The following is a 13,153-nucleotide window of genomic DNA, read 5'->3' on the forward strand; positions in this document are numbered from 1 at the left end:
GCTGGGCCAAGACTGAGAGAGGGGGCTGCCGCAAGCCATCCGAGAGATACAGGAACAGAGGAGGGGAAGAGACAGAGTCACAGGGTGAGGAAAGGGGAGAGACAGAGGGGGACACAGAGAAAAGGGGAGGGAAAGGGAGATAAGACACATGGGGAGCAAGGGAGGAAAAAGACAGGGGGTATGGAAGGAAGGTCACAGGGAAGGAGAGAGGCACAATGGGAGCAAGAGAGAAGGTGGGAGACATAGATGGGGAAGAGAAGAGGCACAAAAGAGACAGGAGGAAAGAAACAGAAAGAGGAAGGCAGTGGGTGGGGGAGAGATGGAAGAAAGAGGGAGAGAAAGATGAGCATAGTGGGGGAGGGGACTAGAGACAGGAGGGCAGCACAACACATATCCTCACTTACAAAAAAATCGTTTTTCAAACTACGTCTGTTAAAACATCTTCGTCCTCTACTATTTTACCGAGATTACAGAACCATTCTTCAATCTTTAATCTTCTCTGGCTTAGACTATTGTAATGCTCTCTTCCTAGGATTGTCAGACTCTTCACTATACCCCCTTCAATTGATCCAAAACTCTGCAGCCCGGATACTAACCAGAACATCTTTACGTCATCATATCACCCCTATTCTACAATCATTACACTGGTTACCCATAAAGTTCAGAATAAAATACAAAATTCTCTCCATTATCCATAGTTTAATTCATAACCATAATCATACTTCTACCTGGCTTTGTTCAATACTGCGCATATACAAACCGACGCGACACTTAAGATCACTTAACCAAAATCTACTAGATATCCCTTCTCCCAAACAAGCCAGATTAGACCTCACTAGAAAAAGAGCCTTTTCAATAGCCGGTCCAACACTTTGGAACACTTTACCAAACCATCTTCGCTCGATTTCCAACCCTGCACATTTCAAAAAATCTCTCAAAACATATCTTTTTCAACTTGCATTCCACACGTCTTCTAATTAAACTTAATCATCAATACCGAAATTACCCTCTTAAACATAGTTACACCCATTACAATCCCATTTATACTACACATAACTACAACATACCTGCTCATTCACACGTTTCCAATTATCATACCCTTCTCCCATCTTCCCTTTATCTCATATAATTTTTACGCTCTATTTCTCCCACTTCCCCTTCCTCCTCCCGTTCCCTTTACCCCCCTTTTTCCCCTTTTCCCCCAAAACAATAAGCCCATGGTTCCAAACTTTTTATATTTTTAATAACCTTATATACTAGCATTCTGTCTAGTTATTATCAATTTTTATGTAAAGTTTAAAAATTCCATTTTATTTTGATTATTTTATTTTTGGTTTTAAATCTGTGAACCGTTTTTGATAAAATTTCTTTTTTAAAAAAACGGTATATAAATACTTTTTAAATAAATAAATAAATAAGAGAGGACTGCACAGAGGGGGAGGGTATATTGAGATGTAGGTGGCACAAGGGAAACATAAAAAGCTGGGAAGGTTTTAAGGAAAGGGAGAGCGAGCCACCTGTGTCAGAGAGGAGGCTGTGTGTTTGGGAATGTGTGTGTATAAGATAGGAGGCTGTATGTTTATGGGGAAGTTTGGAGGTGGGTGTGTATTAGAAAGGCTTTAGTTATGATGGCTTCAGTTGTGATAGCAAAACTGCATGAGAGAGGCTTTGGTTGATGTCTTTGAGGATAGTTGAAATAACATTTTTCTTAGCCAGATGAATCCAGAACCAGTGGGTTATGCACTTCTACCAGCAAATGTTGACAGAGCAAACGTGTGTCACAGTATATATATACTCTTGCAGTGACATCAGCCAACCAGCATTCTCTGTCTCTAGCAGATGGTGGACGTTCATCTCCCTATGGAGATTGCTTCAGCTTTTAGAAGGAGAATTTGAAAAGGAAAATTAATTGTCCTGCTCTCCTGCAGTGATACCAAATGGTCCCTCCCCGAGTTGAGAATTCCTGAGGTGATTTCCGTGGTTCCTCAGATGTATGCCTTGGTCTGGTAGCTGGTTTTTCAGCCAGCGTGAACTTAGCTGATTGTACATCTTAAAGGCAGCGGGTGCAACAGTCACCAAAGATATCTCCGCTTCCTGGTGGGCTCCAGGCATTTTCAATACAGGATGCTGCCATTTGGCCTTGCCTCAGCGCCACACGTCTTTACCAAATGCCTAGCACCAGTGGCAGCACATCTGCGCCATCTAGGAGCGCAGGTGTTCTCTTACATAGATGACTGGCTCATCGAGCTCTCAACAGGGAGTTCTTTAGTCTCTGTACGTAACCATTCAGGAATTGGAGTCTCTCGGGTTTGTCATCAAGTATCCAAAATTCCCTCTTACTCCAACCCTACGCCTGGATTTCATCGGTGCACACCTGAACACGGCGGAGGGCAAGGCCTATCTTTCTCATGACTGTGTGTGTGCTCACCTTGGCGAGCTTGGTGCATCAGAGCCCATGGGTCACTGTCTGCCTTATGCTCCACCTTCTGGGCCACATGGCAGCCACAGTCCATCTCACTCCCTTTGCCTGCTTACACATGTGCAGGGGGCAATGGACTCTTCGGTTCCAGTGGCGGCAAACCTCCCAGGACCTCACTGTGCGTATGTGTCACTCCGCCACTCCAGATTTCCTTGTCCTGGTGGGAGGACCTAACCAATCTAGAACAGGGGGTTCTTTTTCAGTCCCTCTCCTTCCAAGTAGTCTTCACCACCGAACATTGGGGTGGGGTGTCCACGTGGATGGGCTCCAAACCCAGTCTAATCCTGTTATTTTCTGTTTTCTATAAAATAAGTGTCATATAGACTACAATATCCTTGTGATCAGAAAAAATTTTTTTTTTTATATATAAATTGCAGCACCAGTCAGAATCTTTCTTTAAAACTGCTGACCACAATTTTTATGATGTATGTAGCCTGAAATTCTTTCGGCTAAACAAGACAACTTCAGTTCTTTACTGAAGCCACCAAAACCGCTGCAATTTCTTGGCGTGGACCGCCTGCTGTTAGTAAAATTGAGATTACTGCAATCACATGGAATTCAGTCTCCGTTACAACTTCTCAATTACACTGACTTTAACTCAGAACACAAAAGTTTCCGGTAATAGTTGATGCCACCCGACGAATAAAACAGATAAACTGTTTAAAGTGATGGTAAAACCATTAATGTCTCGACAATAACTGATCTAAATATTTGTAGCCCACAATTCTTTTGGCTAAACAAGACCGCTTTGGTTTTTACCAAAGCCGCCAAGACCGCTGCAATTTCTCAGCGGAAGCCGCCGACGTTGACAACGTTTTTGAACCTGCATCAGGGCTGGCTTAATGTCGGACAAGACGTCTCTGCAGATGCAGGTTCCGAAACGTTGTCAACGTCGGCGGCTTCCGCTGAGAAATTGCAGTGGTCTTGGCGGCTTTGGTAAAAACCAAAACGGTCTTGTTTAGCCAAAAGAATTGTGGGCTACAAATATTTAGATCAGTTATTGTTGAGACATTAATGGTTTTACCATCACTTTAAACAGTTTATCTGTTTTATTCGTCGGGTGGCATCAACTATTACCGGACACTTTTGTGTTCTGAGTTAAAGTCAGTGTAATTGAGAAGTTGTAACGGAGACTGAATTCCATGTGATTGCAGTAATCTCAATTTTACTAACAGCAGGCGGTCCACGCCAAGAAATTGCAGCGGTTTTGGCGGCTTCAGTAAAGAACTGAAGTTGTCTTGTTTAGCCGAAAGAATTTCAGGCTACATACATCATAAAAATTGTGGTCAGCAGTTTTAAAGAAAGATTCTGACCGGTGCTGCAATTTATATATAAAAAAAAATTTTTTTTCTGATCACAAGGATATTGTAGTCTATATGACACTTATTTTATAGAAAACAGAAAATAACAGGATTAGACTTTAGACCAATGATTGTACCAACACGGCTCAAAAACATTTTCTGCTCTTTGACAGAATTGTTTTGCCGGTGCTGAGGTCTAATCTTTTCCTTATATAAATACATTAAAAACATCTAAAATATTAAATAAAACCAAAATTTTTTAAATAAGTTCTTAATAAAAATTAGAATTTTAATTAAGATAATTAAGATAACAACTTCGAGATCACTTGATTTACTAAGGTGCCTCTATAATATTAGCTAGTTGATTTTTGGTTGTGATTGTATTCTCTGTAACGAGACAGAACAGGGACCCCACGCGGACAGTAACATTCTGGGCATGCTCAGTGTGCCAGTCAAAGTTCTAGAAACTTTGACAGAAGTTTTCCGGGCCGGGGCTCCATCTGATGTTGTCACCCATATGTGAGGTCTAACATCGTGCTGTCCTAGGAGAACACCTGTTACAGGTAAGCAACTCTGCTATCAGGAGGGACACCTGACCTTGGAACTCCCTTGACTGGTTCCTCAGCAGAGGACGGCAGCTCAGTGGGTGCTGCACAAGTGGCTCCTAGTCTGGGCATGGATCCTTCTACCTTTTCTTGGGTAGTGCTTTTATCAAGGCTTGCAATTCTTCCTTCAGGTGCAGTCCTCAGCGCCATCCAAGCCAGTCAGTTCAGATCCTCAGGCAGTGGCCTCTCTTTCTTCTGGTATGTTTAAACACCAAAGTACACCTCGAGCTGCAGGTGTACCTGATAGGCATCCAAATGGCACTGATGATGAGCAGATCCTGACTCCCTGGAGAATAGGGAAATCTCCCAGGGCTGGAACCATATAGAACGATGTAGAGGTTCATTCATAGAGATGAATTGCTGGCTCTGATTTCCCAGACATTGAAAATGCTAGAAGTTCCTGGGGCAGATTCCATGTCTGAGCCAAAGAGAAACCCCATTTTGGTTTCCTTGCGCGTAAAGCCTCTGGTTTTTATCGATTATGGAGGCCATTCAAGAACTGATTCATCTTGACTGGGATGCCCCGGAGGCAGATTTTAAAGGGGATTGGACCTTGGAAGGCCTGTACCTCCTGGATCCAGTGCTTAGAGAGCATCTGCGTTTTCCAAAAGTGGATGCGCTTGTCTGTGCTGTCTCTAAATGGACGACCATCCCCGAGGAGGGAGGAGCAGCCTTGAAGGATGTGCATGATAGGATTGAGGCCATCCTTAAGCAAGCATTGGAAGTAGTGGCAATGACATTGCAGATAGCTTCCTGTTGTTCCCTGGTGGCTCGCTTCTGTTTGCTTCTGTCTCAGGAAGTTGATAGCTCTGGAGTGAATTCTAGGGCGGTTATGGAACCCGCCGCCTTTTTAGCAGATATGGGCTGTGATTTGGTCTGCACCTCGGCCAGAGGAGTGGCTTCAGAAATAGCGGCCAGGTGTCAATTATGGCTGAAAAATTGGGCAGCTGATGCAACCTCCAAAGCTAATCTTACGAAAATTCCCTTTTAAAGGAATGCATTAGAGAAACTAGCCAGTAAGTGGGGTGAATTCCCGGTTCCTTGATTGCCGGCGGATAAGAATCAGTCACCGTGTCCCTTTGCTGTGAGGGGTTGTTGCAGGGGTTCCTGGCGTTTTCGTCCTTACAGAGAGGCGACCTTTCAGAGGACTCGGCGTTTTGGAAGGTCTCACTCCTTTCGTCCCAGACAGCCCAAGCAAGGAGCTGGCTTGGGTAGTGGAACCTCCCGAGCCTCCCAATCAAGCTTTGCTGACCCAACTTCAGGAACAGGAGATAGGGGGACACCTCTCTCTCTTTTATCAGAGGTGAGTCGAGATTACATCAGATCAGTGAGTCCTGGAGGTAATATGAGAAGGATATGCGCCGGAGTTTGAGTGTTCCTCGGGACGTGTACATGGTGTCTCCCTGCCACACTCCGCAGAAGAAGCAGGCAATCGAGAGTACGCTGTCAAGTCTTCTCAGTCTGAGGGCTGTGGTTCCAGTACCCATGTCTCAAGAAAATGAGTCAATATTCCATTTATTCCATTGTGCCCAAGAAGGACTCCTTTTGGCAATTGCTGGATCTCAAAGGGGTCAACCGTCATTTGCGGGTGACTCATTTTCACATGGAAAATTTGCACTCAGTGATAATGGCCGTTCAGTTGGAGGAATTTCTGACCACTTTGGATCTGTCCAAGGTGTACCTCCATATTCCTATCCTATTGGAGCACAGTTTTTTGTGGTATTGGGGTGCCATTATCAGTTTTGGGCACTGCCTTTTGGTCTAGCCACCGCTCCCAGAACCTTTTCCAAGGTTAGAGTGATAGTGGCGGCAGAACTGAGAAAGGATGGGATCCTTGTACACCTGCATTTAGACAACTTGTTGATTCAGGCCAAGCCTCTGGTAGAGAGCCATCTGGTGACCTGCTGGGTGAATTTTGTTGCAGGAGCTCCGTTGGGTGATGAACCTAGCCAAAAGCAGTCTTCAATCATCTGGAGTATCTGGGTGTACATTTTGACAAGAAGCAGGGCAAAGATTTTGTTACGGAAGCTCATATTCAAAAGTTGATGCAGGTGCATCTCTTGGTGAGCACTATACGCCCGACAGTGTGGTTCTATCTACAGGTGCTCGTGTTGATGGTGGCAACCCTGGAAGTAGTACTGTGGGCGAGGGTGCATGTGTGTCCACTTCAGCATTCTCTGCTGTCTTGATGGAACCCACAAGTGTGTGGACTATTCGATTCAGCTTTACCGGTCGATGGAAGTCTGAAAGCGGATCGCCAGACTGGTTGGTACTCGAGACACATGTGAGCCTCCAAGGTTGGGGAGCTCACTATCAGGAACATACAGGCCGATACAGAAAGAAACTCGGGAGAGCGGGCAAGCACAGACCAGTGTCCTGTGCGCACGATCCAGTAAATAAAAATATGCTAATTAGGGCCCGTGGTAAAAGGAGGCACTAGGGACACTAGCTCGTCCCTAGTGCCTCCTTTTTGACAGGAGCGGCGGCTGTCAGTGGGTTTGACAGCTGACGCTCAATTTTGCCGGCATTGGTTCTTAGACCCGCTGACAGCCACACGTTCGGAAACTGGACACCGGCACAATTGAGCATCCGGTTTTTGAGCCACGGGATGATTTTAAATGTTTTTATTTTTAATTATTTTTTACTTTTGGGACCTCCAACTTAATATCGCCATTAATATCGGTGCCGAGAGAAATTAATATCGCCATTAATATCGGTGCCGAGAGAAATTAACACCTACCTTTTGGGTAGGCGCTAATTTCTGAAAGTAAAATGTGCGGCTTGGCTGCACATTTTACTTTCTGAATCGAGCGGGAATAACTAATAAGGCCATTAACATACATTTGCATGTTACGGGCGCTATTAGTTTCGGGGGGGGGGAGGTTGGACGCGCGTTTGACGCACCATTACCCCATACTGAATAAGGGGTAAAGCTAGCGCGTCAAACGTGCGTCCAACTGTGGGTTAACAGTGCACACTGTACTGTATCGGCCTGTAACTGCGCAAGGACGCTGGAATTCAGAGGAATCTCTCTGGAACATCAGCTAGAAGCCCAGGCGGTCTACTTGGTGTGCTTACAGGTCAGCTGCAAGGTCGAGCGGTGCGAATAATGTCGGACAACGCAACAACGGTGAATTACATCAAACGGCAGGGAGGAACCAAGAGCCAGCAAGTATCCCAAGAGATAGACCAACTTATGGAATGGGCAGAAGCACATCTTCAGAAGATCTCAGTCTCACACATTGCAGGAAAAGACAATGTAAGAGTAGACTTTCTCAGCAGGGAGAATCTAAACCCAGGAGAATGGGTATTGTCAAACGAGGCATTCCAGCTGATGGATCGCTGGAGTCTTCCATTTCTAGACCTGCTGGTGACTTCTCGCAGTGTGAAGGTTCCTCGATTCTTCAGTCGTAGGAGAGATCCGAAGTTCTTGGGGATCAATGCTTTTGCGCAGGCCTGACCAGAATTCAAGCTGCTGTATTACTTTCCCCCATGGCCCTATTGGGAAGAATGGTTCAAAGGATCGAAGGCCACAGTGGGACAATGCTTCTGGTGGCACTAGATTGGCCCAGGAGGCCATGGTTTGCAGATCTGCGAAAACTCCTGGGGAAACCACCCTTCGTCTTCCGCAGTTCAGGAACCTGTTGCAAAGGAGCCTGTCCTTCACGAAGATCCAACTCCGTTTTTTCTTATGGTATGGCCCTGAGAGGGCTCGCTTGTTCAAGTGTGGATATTCTACTGTGGTGATTGCCACATTGCTACGAATACGAGTTCTCCACTTCTTTGGCCAGTGTTTGGCAAGTGTTTGAGGCTTGGTGTGAAGATCGAGAAGTGCTTCCTCGTTCAGTTAGGATCCCACTCATTTTGGAATTTTTGCAGGATGGGTTGAATAAAGGGTTGGCCCTTAATTCCTTGAAGGTACAGGTAGTGACTCTTGCCTGTTTCAGGGGCAAGGTGAATGTTGAATCCTTATCGTCTCATCCTGATGATGCCCATTTCTTGAGGGGAGTGAAACATCTTTGTCCTCCCTTTCAGTTAACGATTCCTGGTGTTGTATTTTTTGGCAGGCCCTATGTTTCGACCACTGCATAGCCTTTCTTTGCAGTTACTGACTTGAAAATTACATTTTTGGTGGCGATTTGTTCTGTGTAAAGAATTTCTGAGCTGCAGGACTTGTCTTGCTGGGAGCTGTTCCTTCAAGTGACTCCAGGGGCAATACAATTGCGTATTGTTCTTTCCTTCTTGCCTAAAATGGTCTCAGATTTTCACTTGAATCAGTCCATTTCCTTACCGTACTTAGATAAAGAAAGTGATGCGGAGGAATACCGCCTGTTGTGTCCCTTGATGTCAGGAGACATGTCATGAGATATCTGGAGGTTTCTAAACTTTTCCAGGGTGATCCAGCTTTGCGGGCTACGATAGCTCACTGGATTAAGGAGGTGGTCACGGCTGCATATGTGGCAGCTGAAAAGCCATTGCCTACTCAGGGTTCATTCCACTAGGGTTCAGGCAGTGTCATGGGAATAGGTTAGATTGTTGTCTCCCGTTGACGTTTGCCGAGCTGGAACATGGTCCTCCTTATACACCTTTTCCAGATATTATCACTTGGATGTGCAGGCCTTGGAGGACGCAGCCTTTGCACATGTGGTTTTGACATATTGTGATGTCAGTTTGCTCCGTCTCCATCTACTGGTAGAGGTGTATATCTCACCGGTTCTGAATTAATCTGTCTGTCTTAAAGAAAAAGAAATTATCAGGTAAGTAGTAATTTCTCATTATAAAACAAAGTATATTGAGGGGGGTGCTTGAAAGCCAAGTAATGAGAGGATCGACAACTGACAGTAGTCTGTAACCTTCCCCCATCTCCGCCTCCCCTCCCAAAGCATGACGTTTAGTGCAGCGTCCAGATACAGTCCATGGAAAAATTGGCCACCCTAAGTGGAAAGAAACCAGGGAAAGGTCCTTTTCTATAGCAGCTCTGTTAGTGGGGAATTTGATTCCAAGGGCAGAAGTCTATTAGTCAACCTTCAAAATAAATCTGAAGGCTTTTCTGTTGAACTGGGCTTTTGTGCAGCAGGGTAAAAGTCATTGTCAACTCAGGTTTGAAAAGTAGCTCAAGAACTGACAGTATTACAGTTTTTGTAGCTGGCGTTACATACAGGTCTTAACTTCTGGATGCCAGAAATTTAATAGCACAAATTTTGATAGTACAGCAATTGTTTTCTTTTCATCTGTTCGTACAGATTCTGATGTGTTGATTTCTGTTATGCTTTCTTATGAGTGTTTTTATTTGTATACCACATCAAACTGTGCATACACCAGTTTATATATGTTTAAATAAATAAAATGTGCTTTGGTTATTATTCATCTCCTTGTGACCCTCATATTATATCAAGGAAAAAATTAAGTTCACAGAGAACGCCTTTGCGCCACTTAACATTCTGAAGAGTTTAATTCACTCAGTACTTCAGCAGTAAATTATTTTAAAAAAAATGTTTTAACAGGGTACAAGTGACTGTTGTGTGTTTTGGACTTCAGGAATTTGAAAGTGTATTCTGTGGGAAAACAGGCAGACGATTAAAAGTCTCACGATCTGATTCCGTGACCTGTCCAGTGCAGGAAAATATGCAGAGCAGCTTGGCGATGGAGAAGAAGTGATGGCAGTATATTCTAGGACTTGCAGAATCTCCATATCAATGTCTAATTTACAACCGATAACTGATAAGTCATTGGGGAATCAGATGCTGACATATACAAATTTACAGAATAATATTAAATAGAATTTTTATTCTGAAGGGAGAAAAGAAATGAACTAACAAAATATTTATTTTTTTAATACCCTGGCTATTTTTTTTTTTTTTTGAGAGGGAACAGAGGCAATAGGAAAATGTGTTGGCAGCTACCCAGCTCAGCTATTTTCCCGTTAGCTACCAAAATTCCATCAGGTTTCTTAACATTATATAATTTCTTATTTATTGTAAACAGAGATAGCATCAATATGACCTGTGCAGATTACTAGTGCTGTTAATTTCAATTAGATCTAAAATATACCCTTATAATGTGAGTGTTAAATTTTATTTTTGGATGTACAATAAGTAGATCATACATGGTTAGCTGTTATTTCACTGTATTTTATGTATTTATAGTTACAATTTGCCATATGTAGTGTAATGCATATACTAGCACAACTCATACATACAGTGCTGTTGGCATTGTTTTTAAAATAGACTATTTTAAATAAAACTTTTTTTTTCCCCCCACATACTGTTTGAGATTCATTTATGGCTGTTGTGTGAAGCTGTATAAATGAAAGATTTAATTACAAAGTAATATTTTTAATTAGAATGAAATGTCACTTATCAAAAAACAGCACATTCTGGAACAAAGCGAAATTGTTTGGTGTTTTGAAAGTGTCTTTATTGATTTACTAAAACATAACAGGTTTATTATACATACAGTCACCCCCAAAATAAATATTTTCAAATCAAGAATATTCACAAGTTCTCATCAATTTTTTTTTCCATAAAGCAAATGTAAAAAAAAAATATTCAGCAGGTTAAAATAGAATGATGGTTATGAATCACCATCCCTTATACAAACATCCATTGTTTGACTGAAGTTTCACAGGACATACCTGCTTTCTTTCAGAAACTTTGTGCAAGTATCTTAGATGGTAGAAACTTACTAAAATTTGGTTACTGTAACATGGAAATATATAAAAACTATCCTCAGTATATTCCTTGATTTATATATACACATTCCAACTCCTGCAGAATTAGAGTGCAGGAAGTCTAGTAAATGGCAAACATGTAATGTACAGCCTGTAAATTCATGTGCAGTAACAGGTGGAGCAGTGAGCAGCACAGTCAAAGGCCTGTGCTCTGCTACATGCACCACCTTCTGGATGGTATTTTGAGGGAAAATATTTGAAGTTATTTACAAAGCTGGGGTGGACTAGGGCTTACATTTTGTTACTCTGCTGCTTTTTGTTTCATAGTTTGTCTTTAAAATCTCCATTTTTTATATATTTTTTTTTTAAATAAAAGGGAACATTTGTCCACATTAATAAAAACATTCAAGCTATACAGATACACATGGGATTTAGTTGGATGTTCAGTCACGTCTCTGCTTTTCCCTCTTGTTACGTTTTATGATTTTTTGGAATGGCCAGATTTTATAGCTGCAGCAGCTCCTTGGCAGGCAGATGTATCACAAATTCCTGGGGTTCCCTGAGCACCAACTGACCCTGGTGTGCCAGGATCGCCTGGGAAACCGGGCTCACCCTGAGTACCGTCCCGTCCATCCCTGCTTGCACCAGCTACGCCCTGCAGGCCTGAGAAAAGAAAGGGAGTTTTAACACCATAGTGAACATCATGACTTTTTAAAGTCCCCGCAGCAAATTTTCAGAGGGACACTTCCTATAGAGTTTCCTTTTGAAAATTCAGGGGCTTGGTATCACAGCAAGTATGGACTGCATTGACACAGTCAACCATGCTGAGGAATTTCAAGAATTTCTGTACGTTGCTTGCCAGATCACCCTCATCCCTTGTGGTGTGGGTAAAAGTTACCTGTAGATGGGACGGCAATTTTCAGCTGCTGAATTTATCCAGGGAAAATGGTTTTCCACATGCATTACCTGAGTCACTAAGGGGGTCAGTTTCTAAAGGGAGTCCGCACCGAAAGGGGAGGAGTTGGGGCGGCATCGGGGCGGACTCCGCGATGACTTCGCTGACGGTGAAAAGGTAGAACATCTTTTTTTTTTTTTTATTTTATTTGTATTGAAGTTTCAATTAAAATTACATTGAAAAGAATATTACTGAAAAAGATAGAAATAACATCTTTACATATTAAATCCCCCAAAAAAGGTAGGACACCTTATCGCTGCCAGTAGCGTGCCAAATAGCACCACCTTTCACGGTGGCGCTATTGAGTGCGAAAGCCAGCAGCGATAACTCCACTGTGGAGCGATCACTGCCGGTTTTCGCAGGCCGCCCCCCGCTTCACCCCCATTACCGCGGGATTCTCTAAGGTCTGCGACCTTAGAAAATCCAGACCTAAATTTTATGTATTTTATATTTTTATATTCCGCTTCTCGGTATTTCAAAGCATACATCAAAGTGGTTTACATTCAGATACTGTAGGTATTTCCCATCCCCACAGGGCTTACAATTAATTTTGTACTGAACGTGCATTTATACAGCTGTAGCAAACTGCATGCTGAAGCTTTGCCCTGATATGTGCTCGGGGTTAGTGGTGCTAGATATGACAGCACTTACCCCTTGAAAGCATTAGATTTCCATTACATGTCTGGGGGATATCTTCAAACCATCTACACTGGTGAACTCTGCAGCATTTTTCAAAGTGAAAGAATGTGCATTTACGCCTGCTTTTTCACTGCATTACACGCAGATTTGAAAATGTAATCTACGTGACCTGAATGCATCGGAGTATGCACAATGAGGAACCCTGCACATTTTTAGCCATAATTAAAGGTGGACAAGTTTCAGACAGTGCTATTTATCGGTAATCACAGTGCCACAAGGAGTCTTACCGCAGTCTGTTTTCATTGGGAAGTCTGTATTAAGTGAGCTTGCAAACAGGAAAGTTGTGTTAACTGATATTCAGTGGAATTTGCCTTCTCAATATATTCAGCTAAAGTTATGCAAGAAAAATTAGCTGGGCAATTTTGCCACTTAACAGCTTAAACGGTATTGCTTATATCTTAGTTAATGTAGGGGTTGGGTCTGAAAGACCCCTCCCCCACCCCA

The 13,153-nt window shown here is 43.0% G+C and overlaps 2 protein-coding genes across 4 annotated transcripts in view; one reads left to right on the top strand and one right to left on the bottom strand.

Moving 5' to 3' along the window:
* Window positions 1-10,639, top strand: part of TCFL5 (transcription factor like 5) — a 240,670-nt gene extending 230,031 nt beyond the window's left edge. The window contains exon 6 of one of the 2 annotated variants that reach the window (XM_029613695.1): window positions 9,924-10,639. In XM_029613695.1, the coding sequence (XP_029469555.1) occupies window positions 9,924-10,043 (120 nt within the window). In that variant the 3' untranslated portion in view covers window positions 10,044-10,639. Of the gene's footprint in view, window positions 1-9,889 lie in introns of both variants that reach the window. The other variant, XM_029613696.1, reaches the window with a different exon arrangement.
* Window positions 10,640-10,792: 153 nt separating this feature from the next.
* The window catches only part of COL9A3 (collagen type IX alpha 3 chain), a 103,238-nt gene continuing 100,877 nt past the window's right edge, over window positions 10,793-13,153 (bottom strand). For both annotated transcript variants that reach the window (XM_029611944.1, XM_029611943.1), the window contains one exon: window positions 10,793-11,718. In XM_029611944.1, coding sequence (XP_029467804.1) covers window positions 11,534-11,718 — 185 coding nt within the window. In that variant the 3' untranslated portion in view covers window positions 10,793-11,533. The remainder of the gene's footprint in view (window positions 11,719-13,153) is intronic.

Source organism: Rhinatrema bivittatum, chromosome 8, assembly GCF_901001135.1.
Source record: "Rhinatrema bivittatum chromosome 8, aRhiBiv1.1, whole genome shotgun sequence".
In the NCBI taxonomy this organism is placed as follows: Eukaryota; Metazoa; Chordata; class Amphibia; order Gymnophiona; family Rhinatrematidae; genus Rhinatrema; species Rhinatrema bivittatum.